This window comes from Protopterus annectens, chromosome 5.part1 (assembly GCF_019279795.1).
Source record: "Protopterus annectens isolate FY-2018-M chromosome 5.part1, PAN1.0, whole genome shotgun sequence".
NCBI lineage: Eukaryota > Metazoa > Chordata > Ceratodontiformes > Protopteridae > Protopterus > Protopterus annectens.
Window position 1 is genome coordinate 616356784 of NC_056736.1, and position 22106 is coordinate 616378889.

General features: G+C 38.1%; 1 protein-coding gene across 1 annotated transcript in view; it reads right to left on the minus strand.

Moving 5' to 3' along the window:
* Positions 1 to 726: 726 nt before the first annotated feature.
* Positions 727 to 22106, minus strand: part of RXFP2 (relaxin family peptide receptor 2) — a 1960183-nt gene continuing 1938803 nt past the window's right edge. The window contains exon 18 of the mRNA XM_044073236.1: positions 727 to 4958. Within this exon, the coding sequence (XP_043929171.1) occupies positions 4696 to 4958 (263 nt within the window). The 3' untranslated portion in view covers positions 727 to 4695. The remainder of the gene's footprint in view (positions 4959 to 22106) is intronic.

Below are 22106 nucleotides of genomic sequence, written 5' to 3' on the forward strand. Positions count from 1 at the left end.
TATTATAGTCAATTAATGTTTACATGGCATTTGATACATTTGCCTGTAGCTGATGGTGTTATCCAATAATGGTGGCATTTCCCTAAGTCTTTTGTGTGCTACCTATACATTTCTGGATCTTCTTATCACAAAGGTGGACATCATATACATAGGTGTATACTGACACTCCTACGTACAGAAACCTGTCACCACATGAGTGACTACACATGAGATTTGCCTTGATTCATGTACATCTCACAGGAGTGGGCCTCTCTTTTTTCTAATAACTCCATCTCACATCTGTTATACTTACTTACATGCACCTATAGCTAGCAGCACACTTTTCTGCTGATATGCTGCTCAAAGTGACAGTTGTGTAAATGTCAGGTTCTTCTGGATTGCTGTACATCCATCCATACATGCATACCTTCTATGGACAGTTACACTTTTTACCATTCAGGCATGACATGTTATTTATTATTTATTTTACATTTGGTGACCGGGTTAGTCTGGCTGAGCTGATAACCATTTTTCAGCAGAGACCCAGGGAGAAAAGCTCCACAAATGTACAATGAAATTGTATAAGTAAAATACAAAAAAACAAAATATTAACATTTTAAGTTGGAAACAGTAAAAGCACAGAGTCTATTTACAGAGTTTAAGTTGACATTACATTTAAGATACGTGCAGGAACAGTATGCACGTTTATCATACAGTATACTGAGTTTAAAATACAGTCAAGGAGGTTACCGTTAGTGAAGAACACAGAGGCAGTATATAAGTAGGGAATATTTTGTTTGCACAGTAATCTCTGGTTATATCAACACAGTTTCCTATTTAAGCTTGCCCTAGCCTTGTATCATGCTGTCTTCATGTGTTCACAATAAGCATAAGCTTATTTATAACCTGTTGTTTATATTGCGTGCTCAAAACTCTGTGTACCTCAGCATGGCTGCTAGCAGTTATTCTTGCCATAAACATGTGCTGCTTAACATGTAGAATTGCTTAGCAGCTTGCATAATCAGTGAGCACTAATGCTTGTCGTGCAAACACAAACTAAATGTGTTGGAGTAGCACAAAGTGTACACTCTTGTTATCAAATCCTTTGGAATATGCATAATGTAAACTTCCTTTTCCTTTATCCATCATTTCCCATAATGTTTTATACTTATTCTCAACATTATACTTAAAAGATGCCTCATCATATTTTTTTCTTTCAGCACAAAATGCAAATGTAATGAAGCAAAAAATAAAATGGATTTATTAACTGTATCATTCCTTTTTTATTAAAAAATACTTTTTTACTAGAGTCAAACTCAATCCCCAGGACAAAAAAAGCATTTTTCTAACTGCAAAATGAACTATATCTAGCTGCCCAATAATTAAACAAGTTTAACATTACTGTTCTAAGCAAGTACACACGCTTTTCAAATAACACCTTAAAAGATGACCACATTTTCTGAATCTCCTTTACAGTTCTCAGTTCTAACTCTTGACTGTGAACTACATACTAGCTTCCAATAAAACAATTACCTGATACTTCAGTTTCTCCTTTATTAAACTATACATCTCCCGTGTTTTCAACATTTCCATAATCTTTCCCCTTTTTTATTAAATTCAACCTACCACCTTTATTTCCTTCTGAATAAGGTTTATATGTCCTTAATCTGTTGTTTTATTTTTGATAATACATATTGTGTCATTTATATAGATATAAATATAAGGTACTCACAAATTCATTTATTTTTCACATCTTCCCTATAATACTCTCACATTTACTTGTGTCACTACTCTAGTCATTAGTAAACAAATAGTTACCCATTTAGTGGGCAAACGTGCTTTAAGCCTTTATCCATCTCTATTTATCTTCCATCATATCCATTTTTAAGGGCAATAGTTTGTACATTTATACATTTTTTGACACCCAAAAGAGTACATTCACAAAATCGTCCCCATCTCAGTTTTTGACTCCATTTACAATCTATACTAATTAACTTCTTTACCGTGATGTTTTTTTATGATTTCATAATGATTTTGACTTATTGGTCTCCAGTTGTCAAAATTATTTTGACCACCTTTTTTCCAAATCTACCTTAACACTATGCCTAACCCTTTTGACAGCACCATTTCTTTTACACACTACTCATTCATTACTCTAATAAACCCATTTTTGTCCTCCTGGCATCAATTTATAATATTCAGGTTGCAGAATCTAGTCAATCCTTACTAAATGCTTAATCTATATTTCCCAAACTAGCACCCTTATCTATTCAACACTTTTTGTCCTTTGTTAAATTATTCATTTTCCACTGTTCTAAATTTTTTTCACCCCCACTATACTAATATGTATGCCTGTTATATATTCATGAATTTTTGCCACAAGTGGCATACTCTGTCATCTTTCCAACTGCTCATCAATGATTCTTTTCTCCTTTTTACCCAACAAATGATGTACAGCTTTCTTCCAGCAAAATCTTCACAAATTGTTACTTTTTTTCCATGTTTTCCTTTTATATTTCCTTAACTTTCCTACTGTGCATTACTTTAATAGAACATAAAGCATATATCAAATGCCTGCAATCCCCATATCATTTCTTTACATCTGTCTACATCACTGTATGCTTCCTTTTCCAGTTTATTCATCACTCATCCCATAATTTACAAAACTGTCTTACATCCATGGCCTTCTTTTACATAAGTTTCACTTCTAACAAAAAACACTCACGTGCAGTCAAATAACAAGTCCATTTCATCCCTTACATATCATGAATGTATGATTGTTTTACGTAAGCTCACTACATACTGCTGCGTGATCTGAAATTGCCACCTAAGAGAACAATTTTTTACTTCCTTAAAACTGACTGAAAAATCATGTATCATCTGAAATAATCTGACCATGCTTAAAAGTTAAAATAATTTCATTACTTAACCATAGGCTTCCCCTTGAACATCTTCATTCCTTCACATCAATTGCATTTTATTATTATTACTAGTAGTATTATTAAAAGCTAGCATTTCAAATTCCCTGTCCCTACTGTATTCACATCTACAATTACAAATAACTTTAGACTCTCTAACAGTTCCTTCCTAGTCATGGTTGCTGCAAATGCATACATAGAAACCATGCTTAGTGCAAAACCGTTGCAAACTACATCCAACAACACATCTCCCTGGTAGCATAAAAATGATACTCAAAGCCTTAGAAAACAAATATTATGCCAAAACATTCATCAACCCATTTTGACCATTTCAGTTTTTGTTTCAACAAACTCTGCAACTCTTCTACATGATATATTTGAGTAATTCTGACATCTACAAGCCTTAAAGTATAATAATGTACACAATTTACCATGATACAATCTTTATCATCCTCCTAATGGTTGATAGGTTCATAAGTTTGACTAGGCTAATGACCACGAGGGTGTTTATAAGCCTAGCCACACAACCCAACCCAGTTTTGTCCACAAGTACCTTGGTAGTCTGTTAATAAGGAGGCAGCTAATAGTTATGGGAGGGTATGTTAGTTGGGGATTATTCTACTTAATGTCAACCTCTGTCCGTGGTCTTAATTCCATTCTCACTCAAACAATATTTGCCCTTTACCCACTGGCTCCCCGCTTATCCACCATGAGGAGATTCATGCATTATCCATTGTGAAAATGACAACTTCTTCCTTTTCATCCACTGTAACCCTTAGGCTTTGTTATTTTCACTCTGGACATCTGCTTCTTTGAATATTTTAATCAGTGCATCATCAGTAGCATATGGTATTCAACTCTGTGAACAAAATGCCAAATTAAATTCAGTTTCTGCTGACACAATTCCTCATTTTTCAAATACATGCATGTTTCTTCCTTCCTCCTTACTTCAGTATAAGTACAATTCTTAATGCCCTCTGCCAAAGAGTAGCACAATTTCCTTGTATTTTGGGCAAACTTCCTCAGTTCAATACAGTCAGGTTTCCTCTGAATGTAAGCAATAAGCCTAGTGTGACTAATGCATTCAGCAAAACATAAATACAATAAAATAATCTGCATTTTATAGTAATGTGCTGGTTTCTTTTAATTTCATGAAACATTTTATTAAAAACTTTTTAAAATATATGTTCACATAATCCTCAGTGAAGCTTATTTGAAAAGTAGAACAGACATAGCAAAACATCTTGTTTGATATTGTAAGCAATGACTTCTCAAATATTTATAAATAAAATTACTCAGACATTAACAATGACCGTTGTCTAACCTTAGGTATGTATGCATGTGTGTGCGAGATCTCAGAAGGGAACAGTAAATTATTCAAAGACTGTACAAAGAAATAATGTATTTACATAAGTGGCATATTCATAAAAGACAAACAGTGTGACCATAGTCTTTTTCATGACATAGATATTCCCCGACGTGAAAAGCAGCAAAATGGAGACATTTCTTTGATGTAGCTCCATGAAGGTGAACACAGAAATAAAATGTTTTCTGATTGACAGACCATGACTGGGTGATCACTTCATGTTATTAATGCCCTTTCTAGTATTAGCATGTGACAAAAGTTTGGCACAGTTTGATGAATTTGGTTCTTGCACAAAGCAGGGATGCCACAATGCTGAAAGAGTCTGTAGAACAGCATTAAGAGATTAGTTGTTCAAGGCAATGTCCAGGCTTGTTCTTATGTGAAAGTCCAGACTGAAAAGTCTTAACACATACAACACTATTATCATTAACCCTACCTTGAATGTACTACATTCTCCCCCAGAGATGCCCTTTGCAAAAATCCCATTTGAAGTGACGATGATCTCCTTGAGGAACTGTCTGACCACATGAGAGATGACAAACTCTTCCTGCTTTTGTTAGTGCCTTTTCTGTGTTGCCGAGAAAACATCTGCTTCAACTTTCCCCTGAAGAAGCTGGTTGTGAGTGTATAAAGTATTGGGTTTAAGGCACTGTTTATTGGTAGGATGAATATTACCACCCATGATGTTATTGTTCCTAGGAAACCAAGCAAATGTTAATCTCACTTTTAAGCAATAAACTGTTTATAACTCTTAATTTCATACTATATTTTAATGCAAATAAGTACAATTTAAAGTTAATATTTTGATTAATTTCATACTATATTTTAATGAAATTATGCAAATAAGTACAATTTAAAGTTAATATTTTGATTAATTTCATACTATATTTTAATGAAATTAAGTACACTCACAAACAATTCAAAGTTAATATTTTGAAAATAAATTTCTAAATATGTTGTTTAAAATAGGATATTAAATAATAGCAGTGCAAAAAATAATCAGTATATATTCTGTGCATTTCAGTGTAGCCTACTAAAACTACATGTATATCTGGCAAATGTCATACGTATTATGTCAAATCCAAAATGACCTCTAAGATGTGTATCCGAGTTACTAGCTTGCATTTGATATCTATTTCACATTTTTACACTCTGGTCTGACATCTATTATCAGAATGTCAAAGAATACATACACCTGTACTTCCACCTCTAATCTATCTGTCTATCTATCTATCTATCTATCTATCTATCTATCTATCTATCTATCTATCTAGCTCTCTCTCTATGAATCTATTTATGTATTTATCAACCTAGGATCCTTTATGAAAATTTCAATGGACAGTACACTTCCTGCAAACTAGATGATTTAAATATGACAAAATGCACCAAGTGAACTTGGTTAATTATATCAAAATGTATATATGTATGCATCTCTCTCTGTGTATATATATATATATATATATATATATATATATATATATATATATATATATATATATATATACCGACTTGATAAGAAACACATTTGTTTGCCCCAAAATGTGGTCCATCTTTTCATTCTAGAACTTAGTGCCATATCATGGTAGCCAAAGAGATTTCCTGCTGTCTTTTCCATCTGGTTCAAATCTGTCCAAGCACAGTCATTGCTTTAGACTCCCACATGTCCCTATAAATCATACCTACACCTCCTTTCATTACTTTATAGCATTTAGTCCAGGGTATTAAGCAACTCCTATCAATAGGGTCATATGAGTGGGTTTTCAAAATATATGAAATAAATAAAAAATAAAAAAATAATAAAGTACATGCAGACGTGGTTAAATAGAAAACAAAGAATTCACTCTATATGCAGGTGAGACTTTGTCCTCACAACTACTTTAGTTAAACATAATAATGTTTCTGTCACACTACCAGGAAGAAAGGAGAAACCCTGCAGAAATGAAGTATGTTCACTGCCTGTCTATGGTATTCTACTGTAGAAAATGATATAGTCAAAATGCACCCACAGTTCAAAAAGCAAGCACAAATGGCAATGAGACATTTTGCTTCATCATTACTACTTCATACAGAAAAAAACACAACTTCAGAAGTCAGAGGCCAGATATAGTGGAAAATAAACAGAACTCCATAAATCATACTGAAAACAGTGGTACCGGCTGTTACTGTTCTTCAAAATTGCTAGCCCATTATTTAAGAGCGTTGAAGGTTGCTCCAGTGACATAGAGGGATAAAGCCCTGGATGACCTGGTTTGATTAGTGCCTCAGGTGACTAACAGACCATCTGGAAGGAGGGAGGAAGGGATGGGGTATTACCATCCCTGGTGAGAGTGCAGTTCTGTAGCATGTCCTGTGATCCCTGGTGGAGGTTTAGGACATTGCATTTGGGAAGTATAGTCCAAAAGGGTGAAAACGGTGAGCACAATGGCTGATCTGCTGCAGAGGTGGGGCAATGCACTGGATGTTCCCATTACATTCAGAAAACACCAAAAATAAGAAGCAGTCAAGTAATAGGATGAAAAAGATAATCCATTTAATACATCCGTCCTGATACCTCGGCAATTCGCCTTCAGTGGAACCAGTTACATTACATTACATTTCATGCCTAACTCTTGGATGTTACCAGAGAAATGGAGTAGGTCATAAATGGAAAAAAAACATGGTGGCATTAGATGGCCAGACCCCCAAGGCATTGTTAAGATCTACATCAGCCCTTGCTCAGCTGGAGGAAGTCCCAGGGGTTAGGAAGTGGCTGATAGTGCCAGCAATGGACATAAGGCAGGGGGGAGGGCTGTAAAATGATGCAGAGGGTGGAAAAAGCCTCCCACTGCAAAAAATTAAAGACTGCAAATAAATGGTCTGTGCTCATTTTATAGGAGTAACTTGCAGTATCACTGTGTTGTATGAAAAGCCTAAAGTAACAAATTGAAAGGCTTATGCCAATTTAGTTATACAAATTATTTTTGCATGGAATTTCTTAGATCAAAGGTGATAAATACAGTTAAGTGTATAGGTGACTTTTAATAGTGGTAATACTTTACTCACTACAAACTCATTATCCTTAGAAAACTAAGTATTTATATAAGGATAGTTTCCAAATTAAATTATTGCCATGCCTAGTGTTTACTAGTGGCATTTAGCCTCTGTATAATCAAAAAATGTAGGCTATGTTTTTAAAGACCAAACAACACTTTACCAACATCAGTCCTTTTTTGAATGCAGTGGGTCTCAAACATGGAAATATGATCAAAAATCCCAATTTAGTTTAACAAAAATAATATAAACACCAAAGCTAATTTTAGGATTGATACTCTTCATGGGGCCAAAAATGTAACAACAGCAAATGGGTTATCTGCATTTCATCCAAAGTCCGTTTGGTCGACATGTTCTAGGGGTATTGCTTTAAACTGAATATACAAATAGCCAAAAGGCCAAACTATCATGAGCAGGTTTCATAGAGACAGGTGAGTCAGGTTTGGAGGGGGTGAGAGTGTTTGTGTATGTGTGAGAGTTAGGGTTAGAGTCGGAGATAAGAGTTGTGCATGTTTGTGTGGCAGTGTGTTATAAATGTGTTTCTGTAGTCTTTTTTATGTTTTTATAACATCCATACATATCTGTCACCAATTAGCACACAGATAAGTGCATATTCTGATCAGTTAATTCAGGCTCTGTTATCATCACAGGAGACAGTAAATCTCTTTCACTACATAACCTGCATCTATATCAATCCTATTCATCCATTCCTTAAACAAACGTAAATAGTATACCTCATAAACATTAGCATAACAATCAAAATCATTTTAGTGATTCTATTAGTCAAATATAACTAACTGTTACAGATATTCCAAAAGTTACATAAATCAGAATTTAATCTGATACAACAAATCATATTATTTATCATAAGATGTTATTCATATTTCTATCTCCAAAAATTGTATCCAACCACCCAACATAAAAAATAGTAAAAAAAAATGAGGTCCAGGTTAACAACGACCGCCACCAGTACTGTTAGCCAACAGGGTGCTGGCAGAAATTGGGCTACTGTTGGCCGAAGAAGAAGAAGGAGAGGGGGAAGGCATGCCCAAAGGCAGGAAGAGAGGAGGAAGGTTAGGAGTGTAGTACTGAGGGTAGGAACTTTGAATGTTGGCAGTATGACTGGTATAGGGAGAGAGCTATCTGATGTGATGGAGAGAAGGAAGGTTGATATACTGTGCGTGCAAGAGACCAGATGGTAGGGAAGTAAGGCCAGGTGTATAGGAGGCAGGTTCAAATTGTTCTATCATGGTGTGGATGGCAGAAGAAATGGGGTAGGGGTTATCCTAACGGAACAGTATGCCAAGAGTGTTTTGGAGGTGAAGAGAGTGTCTGATAGAGTGATGTTTATGAAGCTTGACATTGATGGTGTAATGATGAATGTTGTTAGTGCATATGCTCCACAAGTTGGGTGTGCGATGGATGAGAAAGAAAAATTTTGGAGTGAGTTGGATGAAGTGGTGGTGAGTGTACCCAAGGGTGAGAGACTAGTGATTGGAGCGGACTTCAATGGGCATGTTGGTGAAGTGAACAGAGGGGATGAGGAAGTGATGGGTAGGTATGGTGTTAAGGAAAGGAATGCAGAAGGTCAGATGATTGTGGATTTTGTGAAAAGGATGGACATGGCTGTGGTGAATATGTATTTTAACAAGAGGGAGGAGAATAGGGTGATGTACAAGAGTGGAGGAAGATGCACACAGGTGGATTATATCCTATGTAGGAGGGCCAGTCTGAAGGAGATTGGAGACTGTAAAGTGGTGACTGGGGAATGTGTAGTTAAGCAGCATAGAATGGTGGTCTGCAGGATGATGTTGGTGATCAAGAAGCAGAGGAGAAGTGTGAAAGCAGTGCCAAGGATTAAATGGTGGAAGTTAAAAAGGGTGATTGTGAGGTGGAGTTCAGGGAAGAGTTAAGACAGGCACTGGGAGGCAATGAAGAGTTACCAAATAGCTGGGTAACTACAGCAGAGCTAGTAAGGGAGACTGCTAGGAAGGTGCTTGGTGTGACATCTAGACAGAGGAAGGAGGACAAGGAGACATGGTTGTGGAATGAGGAAGTACAGGAGAGTATACAGAGGAAGAGGCTGGCGAAGAAGAAGTGGGATTGTCAAAGAGATGAAGAAAGTAGACATGAGTATAAGGAGATGAGGCGCATGGCAAAGAGAGAGGTGGCGAAGGCTAAGGATAAGGCGTATAGAGAGTTGTATAAGAGATTGGACACTAAAGAGGGAGAAAAGGACCTGTACCGATTGGCTAGACAGAGGGATAGAGCTGGGAAAGATGTGCAGCAGGTGAGGGTGATAAAGGACAGTGAGAGAAACATACTCACAAGTGAGGAGAGTGTGTTGAGTAGATGGAAAGAGTACTTTGAAGGGCTGATGAATGAAGAGAATGAGAGAGAGAGAAGGTTGGATGATGTGGGGATAATGAATCAGGAAGTGAAGCAGATTAGCAAGGAGGAAGTAAGGACAGCTATGAAGAGGATGAAGAATGGAAAGGCTGTTCGCCCAGATGACATACCAGTGAAAGCATGGCGGTGCTTAGGAGAAATGGCAGTGGAATTTTTAACCAGATTGTTTAATGAAATTTTGGAAAGTCAGAGGATGCCTGATGAGTGGAGAAAAAGTGTTTTGGTACCTATCTTTAAGAATAAGGGTGATGTACAGAGCTGCAGTAACTACAGAGGGATAAAATTGATCAGTCACAGCTTGAAGTTATGGGAAAGAGTAGTGGAAGCTAAGTTAAGAAGAGAGGTGATGATTAGTGATCAGCAGTATGGTTTCATGCCAGGAAAGAGCACTAAAGATGCAATATTTGCTCTGAGAGTGTTGTTGGAGAAATACAGAGGTCAGAAGAAGTTGCATTGTGTCTTTGTGGACTTAGAGAAAGCATATGACAGGGTGCCTAGAGAGGAGTTGTGGTACTGTATGAGGAAGTCGGGAGTGGCAGAGAAGTATGTAAGAGTGGTACAGGATATGTACAAGGGTAGTGTGACATTGGTGAGGACTGTGGTGGGAGTGACAGATACGTTTAAGGTGGAGGTGGGTTTACATCAAGGATCAGCTCTGAGCCCTTTCTTATTTGCAGTGGTGATGGACAGGTTGACAGATGAGATTAGACAGGAGGCCCCGTGGACTATGATGTTTGCAGATGACATTGTGATATGTAGCGAGAGTAGGGACCAGGTTGAAGAGACCCTGGAGAGCTGGAGATATGCTTTACAGAGGAGAGGAATGAAGGTCAGCAGGGCTAAAACAGAATATATGTGTGTAAATGAGAGGGAGGGTAGAGGAATGGTGAGGATGCAGGGAGTAGATCTGGTAAAGGTGGATGAGTTTAAGTACTTGGGATCAACAGTTCAGAGTAATGGTGAGTGTGGAAGACAGGTGAAGAAGAGAGTACAGGCAGGGTGGAATGGGTGGAGAAGAGTGTCAGGAGTGACTTGTGACAGACGGGTACCAATAAGAGTGAAAGGGAAGGTCTACAAGAGGGTAGTGAGACCAGCTATGTTATATGGGTTGGAGATGGTAGCATTGTTGAAAAGGCAGGAATCAGAGCTGGATGTGGCAGAGGTAAAGATGTTAAGATTTGCACTGGGTGTGACTAGGATGGACAGGATTAGGAATCAGTATATTAGAGGGTCTGCTCAGGTTGGACAGTTTGGAGACAAAGCAAGAGAGGCGAGATTGCATTGGTTTGGACATGTACTGAGGAGGGATGCTGGGTATATTGGGAAAAGGATGCTAGGGATGGAGCTGCCAGGTAAGAGGAAAAGAGGAAGGCCTAAGATGAGGTTTATGGATGTGGTGAGAGAGGACATGCAGGCGGTTGGTGTGAAAGAGCATGATGCAGAGGACAGGAAGAAATGGAAACAGATGATCAGCTGTGGCGACCCCTAACGGGAACAGGTGAAAGAAGATGATGATGATGATGATGATATATATATATATATATATATATATATATATATATATATATATATATATATATATATATATATATCTATAGTAAATCATATCAGTGCCTCATCATAACATTCATTTTCTGTCACAAAGCAAATCATTTGAGCTGCAAATAGTATGAAAACATGCCGTATCAGACTATAAAGGCATTTGTCTCCCCCTTGTGTCCACAAGTTGAATAGATTCACTTTTTTTCAGCAAACTGCATGTACTTTAAAATCCAGTAATGCTGCATCAGTTAGTAAACAGGATACGAGTCTACTACTCAAGTCAAAAGGCTACCAACACAACATACAATTACAACAAATAATAAATAAGAATGTACAAAACATTACTCGTCCTTTTAAAGATCATGGGCAAAAGTATTTTTCTTACTATTTTTGCTTACAGTAATTATGCTATCATTATGTAAAGTGGGCTTTCTGCATCTGAAATGTATAGTTTTTACTTTAGTTTCTTCACTGCAATTATTCCTATGATTCAGAGAATGACCTGTGGTCACATAAAGTGCCTACTGCAGGTAAGTCAATTTACTCTACAGCAGAAAAAAAGTGATTCACATTCAGTTTAGCCACAATGATGAACATCTCAGTATTGATTAATTTGCACATATCTGCATTGGGAGTTTTTGCTTGTGCTAAAAGCAGGTTATGGCAGTTGTATCCTCTGGTGTCCCAGCCATCACTTTGGTTCATATACCATACCCCCCCCCTCAACTGTCCAGAAGTATGTAGAACTTACCAAATGTTGCCCAGTGAACTTGCTCATTCCCTTGTACTGAGAATATTACTCTAATTTGACTCCCTATTTGTAGATTAATGTGTGTGTATATGCACCTTTAAGAAGCTATCCAAGGCTTGCACAAGTGTATAAATACTGAGCACGTGCAAGCTAGACTGCCATTTTGTAGTAAGCTGTTGAGATGTACGCACGCATGTATGTATGTATGTATGTATGCATGTATGTAAGGTCTGTCTGTTAACTAGTTCATTCGTTTGTGATGCTGCCATCCATCCTGATGTGTTTCTATGTATTAAAGCATCTGGAAGAAACTCTCTGCCTCTGCTTGTCTTGTGTTAGAGAAGGATGAGCGATGCCACTGAAATGTCAGCACACAAAATGCAGAATGTCGACATACCAAAAAAGGAGTGAAAATCCCAGAGAAGAGCAAATGTCAAACATCACTCAACTCCTTTAAATTTCTTTTTTAGCCATCTCTGACTTGGCCAATTGACTTATGGACACATTCATCCATTCATGTGCATGCATGCTCAGTGAGACAGATACACACAGACACACACATACACACAAACTCAATGAGATCCACTCATAATACACACCACACACACCCACGCTTGATTGGACTCATGGACATACTCACCCATTCACCCATACATGCTCAGAGACACACACACACACACACACACACACACACACACACACACACACACACACACACACACACATACATACACAGGTCTACTCCTTTCATACCCCTGCAAACATGTATACATATATACACCTTCACACCTATACCCTTTTGTCTCTGCTGAACTGTATTGCACTTACCTGTACAATGACTTTATCTATGGAAGGAAATGGCTGACTGCAGCCTTTCTATATTAGTTAAACCGTTCATCGAGCCATGGTAATTTATGTAGCCAAGCAATGGGTGACTGCAGCCTTTCTATATTAGTTAGACCGTTCATCCAGCCATGGTAATTTATGTAGCCAAGCAATGGGTGACTGCAGCCTTTCTATATTAGTTAGACCGTTCATCCAGCCATGGTAATTTATGTAGCCAAGCAATGGGTGACTGCAGCCTTTCTATATTAGTTAAACCATTCATCCAGCCATGGTAATTTATGTAGCCAAGCAATGGGTGACTGCAGCCTTTCTATATTAGTTAAACCGTTCATCCAGCCATGGTAATTTATGTAGCCAAGCAATGGGTGACTGCAGCCTTTCTATATTAGTTAAACCGTTCATCCAGCCATGGTAATTTATGTAGCCAAGCAATGGGCGACTGCAGCCTTTCTATATTAGTTAAACCGCTCATCCAGCCATGGTAATTTATGTAGCCAAGCAATGGGTGACTGCAGCCTTTCTATGTTAGTTAAACCGCTCATCCAGCCATGGTAATTTATATAGCCAAGCAATGGGTGACTGCAGCCTTTCTATATTAGTTAAACCGTTCCTCCAGCCATGGTAATTTATATAGCCAAGCAATTCTCTGAATCATTTGGCAGTGTAAACTGGTAGCTGCAGGCACTTCATTGGGAACACCTGGATAACTAACATTCGTTACTCCATTGGATTACCCCATTACCCTTTACCATGGCTGCTGGGACCTCTCTTCTTGATCATTCTTCTTTCTGGGGAAAATCACTATGGCAGGGCCAGTCTCTGAATCAGAAAGTGTCACCATGAAGGGATGGCCACTTGTAGTACAGCTTACAGGTATAGTTGTTAAGTTTAAACTTGTGTTTTTACTTTCTGTATGCTGAGCAGCTACCAGACTTCCTGATCCTGAATCATGTGACTCTGCATTTTGATGATGCAATGGGGGGGAATGAACAGCTTGTGATGGATTGGCATGGTTTCTGTACACTAGCAGACTGCAGCACATGCAGTGACACAGACTGGAGTGCAGGCCATCAGTCAGGAAACAAGACTATAAATCAATAAATAGTTACATGCATTTATATTTAAATAAAAAGTAACAAAAGAGAAATGGAACAGGATTAGATTTCTAGTAAATTTAAGAAGCCTTGGTATACAGTGCAATAACCTAGATATGAAACTATTAAACAGTTATCATAATATGATCACTGTTAGGAAGAAAACTAGGGTATATGACTCACTGGAATGATAGCCTACAGTAAAGTATGCTTGTGTGTTATACATTGACTAGATTAGTGCTGGAATAAAAAAAAATATCCATCGAACTGAATGGGCTTTTTTGGCAATATGGGAGCTTCACCTGTATGTGTAACTAGTACTGCAGGTAATACATAGTGGGAAGCCAGATTGCCTGCAGTACTGCATTTCATATACAGGAGGAGTTGTACTACAGGCGTTGAAATTTGCTGGGAGGGAAAACCCGGGACCACACATGTGAATGCATAGATCAGTATAGGATGAGCCACCCCCAAACTCCTGTGGGGATAGCTTACACTGTTCTGTTTTCAAAAACTGATTTAAATGAAAACGCCACCTTGTAATTCAAAATTGTGTTTTTTTCATTGCAAATGTTTTTTAATGTATTTTAATGCTTCAAAATCACTCCAAGTACTTATTTTATGATTTTAATGTGTTTCCCATAAAATGGCGGCTGATATGGCCTGTCTTGGTAACATGATCTTGTTTTCTTGCTTTTATTCCTTCTTCCCAGGATACATTTCACATCTTCTTTGCATGAGTCATGCTAGACTTAAGGAAGTGGTACTGTTTTCTCATGCCATTAAGACAGAATGGCAGGACTGTGAAACACATACATCTAACCCACCTTCTGTAACAGAGCTACTTCTGTTTCCCTGACTGAGCCTCATTTATGTATCTGTCATAACTTGTCCTATGGTATAAATAGCTGTTACCTGCTTCCAGCAAAAGAAAGTAGGCTTTTGTAAATGGATTTTTTTTTGTAGTTTTAGAGGAATTGACAGACCCCCCCCACACACACTCTCATCCTGAGGTGTGAAAACTCTCACTGCAGTAAGTTATCTGATCTGTATCATGTTCAGGTGACAACTACTGCTGGAAAGAACTGAAAAGTAAGCCTGTTTGCTACTTACAATGCCTTCTGCAGAACTAAAAAGTCCTTTATTAATTTCATAATTATTTATGTCATGTTCGCCCCCTCCCTTTTTTCTAATATACTTTAACAGGAAAGTAAACTGCTCCCAGGACCCTTTTCTGATATGACCTAGGCTACAATGGCAAAGATAATAGGAAGTAATAAATGCACTAAGCAATACAAAGAAAAAAAATATTGCCATAAAGACATTTAACAAAGACTGCATGTACAAAACATAGCCAAGGTGTGACAGTGAATTAGTAAAACATTATACATTTACTAGAATGTATATATTAATAATGCTTAACTATACTATGTTAACATTATTATAAATAAGATGTATACAAATATATTGCACAACTCGCAGCACTGCAAGATGTTACTGTACTCTAGTCTAACTAGGAATCAGCAAGTGAATGTTTTATAATTTCAGAAAAGGAAAGGTGGAATAACTATACTTGCATTACTTTTGTTGTCCAAAGATAGTATGAAAACATACTAAACCTACAAGTTTTAGAATGGAGCAACCATTACAGTGGAACCGAATAACTAGTATATGATTGTGTTAACCCTTGTCTTTATTGCACCTACATTAACTTTCTTTGAACAGATTGCCTTTGAGCATTTTCTTGAAAGTCAGTTGGTAGTCTGTATTACAGATATTGCCTTGGAGATTGTTATAAGCAGCTAGAGCTACTTAAAAAAAATATTTTAACACATACCAAGTGTGAATGGAGGCCTGAATGCCATCATTATTTCTAATAGTACAGGACTAGTTTTGAAACTGCTGTCTGCTTTGATGTCTTGAACAGTAGCCATCATTTATTGCTTTGTAGGAGTATATTGAGCAATAAAGCCATTTTGGTAGTTTTTTTGTTGGAGGTGGGAATAGTGCAGAGATGTTCATGCTTTTTGCTGGGTGTATGGATCAGTACAGCAGTGCTGTGTAAAACTTTAGAATGGATAAAGCAGATTGCATGTATGGAGGGGAGATGACATATGACTTGCATGCCCAGAGCATAGTATTCAGGTTTACAATCTTATTCTACCATCAATCCGTCAATGAGGTCTTATATTCCTTCATGTTTATCATTCTAAATAACTGAAACATCTTCAAAAAGATGCTCATTGCCATGCATTCCTGAAACTGCATAACCTGTTCACCTTATAGGTTCATAGGTTCATAGGTTGGTACTAGGCTATCAGCCCGAGGGCCTATACAAGCCTAACCATAACAATTCCCTGAATATTTCTTCCCACAATATTTACTTCCCTGGACCCCTGTCTATCAGGACAACTGATGTGATCCCTGGGGTGAATTTCCTATCTCCCATCCAATCGTCATGGTTCATTTTGAAGAGGGCCAAGGAGGCACTCTTCTTGACATGTATGGGCAGTCTATTCCAGAGTATGGGGAGTCTCTGGGTCAGGAAACTATCCATCCAACATGTTTTGTTCATTGTGATGACAAGGTTTAGATCCCTGGAGCATGTTGCTCTGAGGGATTTCTTTAAGTGGAGCATGTCCAACAGCTCATGGTTTGATATGGCCTTGTATGTTAAGCAGAGATCGCCTCTGAGTAGATGATATGCCACAGAGTATAGCTGGAGTTTTTTTAGATGGTCAGCATAGGGCATCTGCTTTAGGCCTGTGATTCTTTTAGTGAGAATTTATGCGGCCTTTCCAGCTATTGCAGATGTCTTGGGACATTAATTACATGAATACTTCAAAAAAAGGCACCACCTTAAAATTACTGATGTGAGTATGTCAAGGTGGAAAACCTAGGTTTACTACAACTGTCATCTCTTCTATCCTAAGCATGATAGAACTGGGGAAGGTGTGTCAGTTTAACAAGTATAAAAAAAATAAATAAACATCAGCACAACCCACGTCATCATGATGACAGAATCTCCAGTGACAGAGATAATGAAAGAGAAAGAGACGGGCAAGTTACGGTCCTTCCATGCATATGTTACAGCACTGATTAGCATAAGGAAACCTGCTAATTCTGGTACACACTAATCCTTGTAGATACCATTAACTCTGTGTTATACACTAATACAGAAACCCACTGTTGGCATACCTCTCAACTGTTCAGATTTTTGAAGAATGTCCAGATTTTTGCCACATATTTTGGTCTGTTTCTCTTACGTTTTGTGTTTTTCTGGCAAATCACTGAAGATTGAATCCATTAAATAATGGCATGCATTTCAGTTTTATATTTGATTCATACTTATACTGCAGAAAATGCATCCTAACACAAATCCTAGTACTCTAGCAACTTTTTTAAGTTTATAAGAATAATATTTAAAGTCTGTCCCTATTTTTGAGCCTTTGTCCCTGTTATTTTAGGCTTTATTTTAGGATTTCTTGCACTAAGAGGTTGACAGGTATGATGTTGGCCATAGCATGAAAAAACAGTGCAACTTGTGTGGTGCAGTATATGGACTGCTCAAAATGGGCATTAGACATTAGCACACGGCAACACATATTTCAAAGTCTCATGTGTTTTAGCCATTATCACTTGCACAGCTGAACACACTAGAGAGACTAGGCTGAAGACATGGAAGCTGATTGAAGAGATGGCACAAGATTTCAAGGAAGTACTTAAGGTTCTAGCAGAAGAGGAGAAAACACGCAGCATTGAAGAATAACAGCACCTGAAATCAGCATGTGGGCGGACTATTGAACAGATATGCAGACAAGCCAGGTATGGAAATAAGGTACATAAGGAAAGCTTGTGGTGGAATGCAGATTCCATGAAGTCATCAAAAGAAGGACTACAGGAAAAAGTGAGAGATAAAAATGATAGACCAGTGTGAGAAGGAATAGAAGTTGGCTAACAAAGAGGCTAAGAGTGCAACTGTAATAGCAAAGCGCAAGGTACCATAGACACTCTACCAACTTCTGGAAATAGACTTAGCAGATGACACAAAAACTCTACCAGGTTGCAAAGCAAAGACAGAAACATAAAGAAGATAATCATCAGACACCCTTCTTAAGAGACGCTAATAACAACCTTCATCAGTGCACAGGACATCAAAAGTAGATGGAAGGAGTACTTCCAGCAGCGTCTGGATGAAGAAAACCCCACCTTAGCTATACTGCCTCAGACACAGGATACAATGAAAGAAACAAAAATGTGTATCCTAGATCACTGGTGATTAAGTATTCTAACATTTGTGTGCAAGAAAGAAAGGGGGCATTCACAAGTGTGGGCAGTCTAGAGATATCAAACTCCTATCATGCTGCATGAGAAGCTCTGTACAGTAGTGGAAAGTAAGATGGGAGATGAGTAGTTCAAATTCAGATCAGGATGCAGCAGAAATGGCCAGATGTTTGCAGTGAGACAGTTGAGAAGAAGCTAGAGATGAGAAAAAAGTCCAACTGGGCATTCCTTGACTTTGAGAAAGCATATTACAAGGTCCCCAGAAAGATCATTTGGGCGTGTATGAATGGTCAAAAAGAAAGTCAGCAGACCACCAGGCTAAAAACATAAAACTTTAATCCAAGAAAGAGATGGTAGAAAGTGATGGTTAGCGCTTTAACGTGAAAACCCTCTTCAGACAACCACATAACATTACAAAAGCATTATTTAAACTACAAACAGTCAATAATATTGCTTAATAAATTTAACAATTAAAAATGATGTCCACACCTTTTAAGGACTGGCTTTAAAGGCAAAACCCCATTAAGCCCTGGGGAGGGGGCCCTCTCAGTCCTGTCTTGTTCCAAATAACGCATCCTCCTCTCACTGAGCTAGGACCAAATTGGCATAAGAAGTGGCATAGGGGGCAGTGTTGGAGAATAACATTTTTAGTTTTGAAGGACAGTATTATTGGCAAACATGGGGGGTAGCCATGGGCACCCCCTGTGTCAATTCTTATGCCAGTTTGGTCCTAGCTCAGTGGGAGGAGGATGTGTTACTTGGAACAAGACATGATTAGGATGGCTCCCTCATTTTTTTATACATGATTTGTCGATGATGACTTCCTGTTGCTGGAGGGCACTATAGACACTTTGAAAGACTTTGTTACTTACTTGGAAACCACCACAAGCTTTCAAAGGTTTTCACTGCAATGTTCTCACTCTGAAATAGATTTTTTCGATATTAAGATTTTGAGCGAATCCAGCGGTGGCTTTAGTATGAAGGTTTTTCGTAAAACCTGTTGGAGGATCGGTGTGCTAGCAAGAGATAGTATGCACCCAGGGTTTGTCTTTAAAAATATTGTGAAGGGGCAGGCCCTCAGGATGCATACGATTTATACAGATGAATCTGAATTACAGAAAAAGATGGATGAGTTTGCATCCAGATTTACATCAAGGGGCTATAAAACATAAGAAGTGAAGGAAGGGATTCAACATACTGTCTGCTCAAGGAAGGACAGAGCTGCTCCCTGGTATTCGAACCAAGGGAAAGAGAATATAAAACATGTTGTTGAGGGGAGAAATAGGGCTAGTATTGCTGATAGTAAGAATAGAAGTAAGGTGTATGGGGTCTATATTAGATCACCGACTGCTTAAAGAAGCAAATGGTGATTAATCAACCCTATGTAAGCGAAAGCTTACAATGTCGAACTGTCAGAACAGCGATTTTTTTCCTAGGGAAAAAAATCGCTGTTCCAAAACACATACACACAACACAAGCACACCAAACAAACAGCAATCCACACACATACACCTAAAATCTTACAACTAACCCTACACTAAACTATACACACACCACTAAATATCCACTTACCTTAACCCAAACCCTAACCCTAAGGTCCATCACTATCGCACACTCACCTCACCCACTCCCTAACCCTAACTCACCTAACCCGCCCTAACCCTCATGTCCACACAATCGCACACATACCTAACCCGTGCCCTAACCCTAACTCACCTAACCTGCCCTGAGCCTCACATCCACACAATCGCACACTTACCTGAACCCGACCCATAACTTTCCACCACAGCACTGAAAATACCGAAGCAACAGAAACGGACAACCAAAATCTTTCCCTAGGAAAGAATTTGTGTTTCTGTTGCTTCGATATTTTAAGCTTTCACTCCGTAGGGTTTGATATTAGAACATTCAAAGGTTTTAAATCTTGATGTTCAAATCTAAACCTGGTGAATGTATATATTAAATATAGTAGTGATATTAAACAGGTTTGCGATTGTATAAGAGGTAACTGGAAGATTTTATCCTCTGATGATGTCCTAAGGGATATAGTGGGGGATGCCCCCAGCTTTCTCTTTAAGAGGAAGAAGAATCTGAAGCAGATACTGTGTGACAAGGACAAGGATAACAATAGGACTGCAGCCTGTAAGAAGATAGACACATTTCCATGTCAGCACTGTAAAGCCTGTAAGCATATTTATCCAGGACATAAGTTTGTTCATCCTATTATTAATAGAATTTACACACCTAGGCTTTTCGTCACAGAGTGTGATTTATTTCACTCAGTGCATGTGCTACAGATCTTTTTACGTAGGCAAAACCAACTGCAGGTTGAAGGATAGGATACTTAAACACTTGTCAGCTTTACATACGAATTACATAGTGCTTTGTTTCAACATATTTATAAATGTCCAAGACATTATTTTAATTTTATGGTGTTGCAGTCCATTTAGTTTAATAAAAAGGGAGGAGATTTAATTGGGCATACTGAATATTGTGAAACAATATGGATCATTACCCTAGGAGCTGATAGAAGCCCAGGGCTTAATGGGGTTGTGCCTTTAAAGCCAGCCCTTAAAAGGCGTAGACATCATTTTTAATTGTTAAATTAATTAAGCAATATTATACTGGCTGTTTGTAGTTTAAATAATGCTTTTGTAGTGTTATGTGGTTGTCTGAAGAAGGGTTTTCACGTTAAAGCGCTAACCATCACTTTCTTGGATTAAAGTTTTATGTTTTTAGCCTGGTGGTCTGCTGAGTTTCTTTTTGACCTGGTTCATTTTTTACTACAACAGACCTTTGGTGCCATAGTATATGGTTTCTTTTTTCCATGTTATGAATTGTTTGCAGTTCAAGAAATATTTGTGGAACTAGTGCAGGCTGTGTACAAGGACCTGATCTGACAAGGCTAAATGGGGTTTGGAGTTGCAAGTGAGTGTGCAGCAGGTTCTGAACCTAATGCTCTTCATATTGGTGATGGGACTACATTAGCAAACTGGTTGGAGGGGATAGATATACAAAGCTGCTGTATGTGGACAATGTGGCAAATTGGACGACTTGGAACAAAAACTTCATCAGAGGATAGGAGAATGGAATGCAAATCTAAAAGCACATGGGGTGAAACTGAGTACAGGAGTACAGATAACATAGTCGTAATAGCAGCAAGTGGGGGAAATCAAAGAATTTGAAAATATAGATGGAATGGAAAATAGAACATGTTAACAGCTTCAAGTATCTTGCAGAAATGACTGAAGAAAAGGGTAATCTGAATGAGGAGGTCAAATCTAGAATCAATGGGGGTGCAGCCAACTAGTATAGAATGTCAGGAGTTGTGTATGACAGAAAAATGTCAAAGAATTTGAAAGGTAAGATATAGAAAACAGTGGTGTGACAAATACTGCCGTATGGTACAGAAATCTGAGCAGAGAAGGCAGATCAGCTGAAGAAGACAGAGGTGATGGAGATGAAGTGCCTGAGATGGGTGGTAGGATGCACACTTTGGGACAGACAAAGAAATTAGAACAGATCAGAAGCCCAAGTAAATCCAATTGCAGAGAAGATCAAAGAGAACTGATTATGGTGGTTCATGCACATGAGCGGGGAAGCAGAAGGCAGTCTAGTGAAAAAGATTTGGGACGTGTAGAAAGTAGGGAAATGGAGGTTAATGAGGATGATGACAGTTATATAACACACATACATTTCCCATCTGTGTGTGTATATATTTGTCTGCATGTTCATATATGTGTGTTACGTACACACACACACACACACACACACACACACACACACACACACACACACACACACACACACACACACACATATATGCGCATCCATATGTCAGTGCATGTTTGTGTACTTACAAGAATAGCTATTGCCTATTTCTCTCT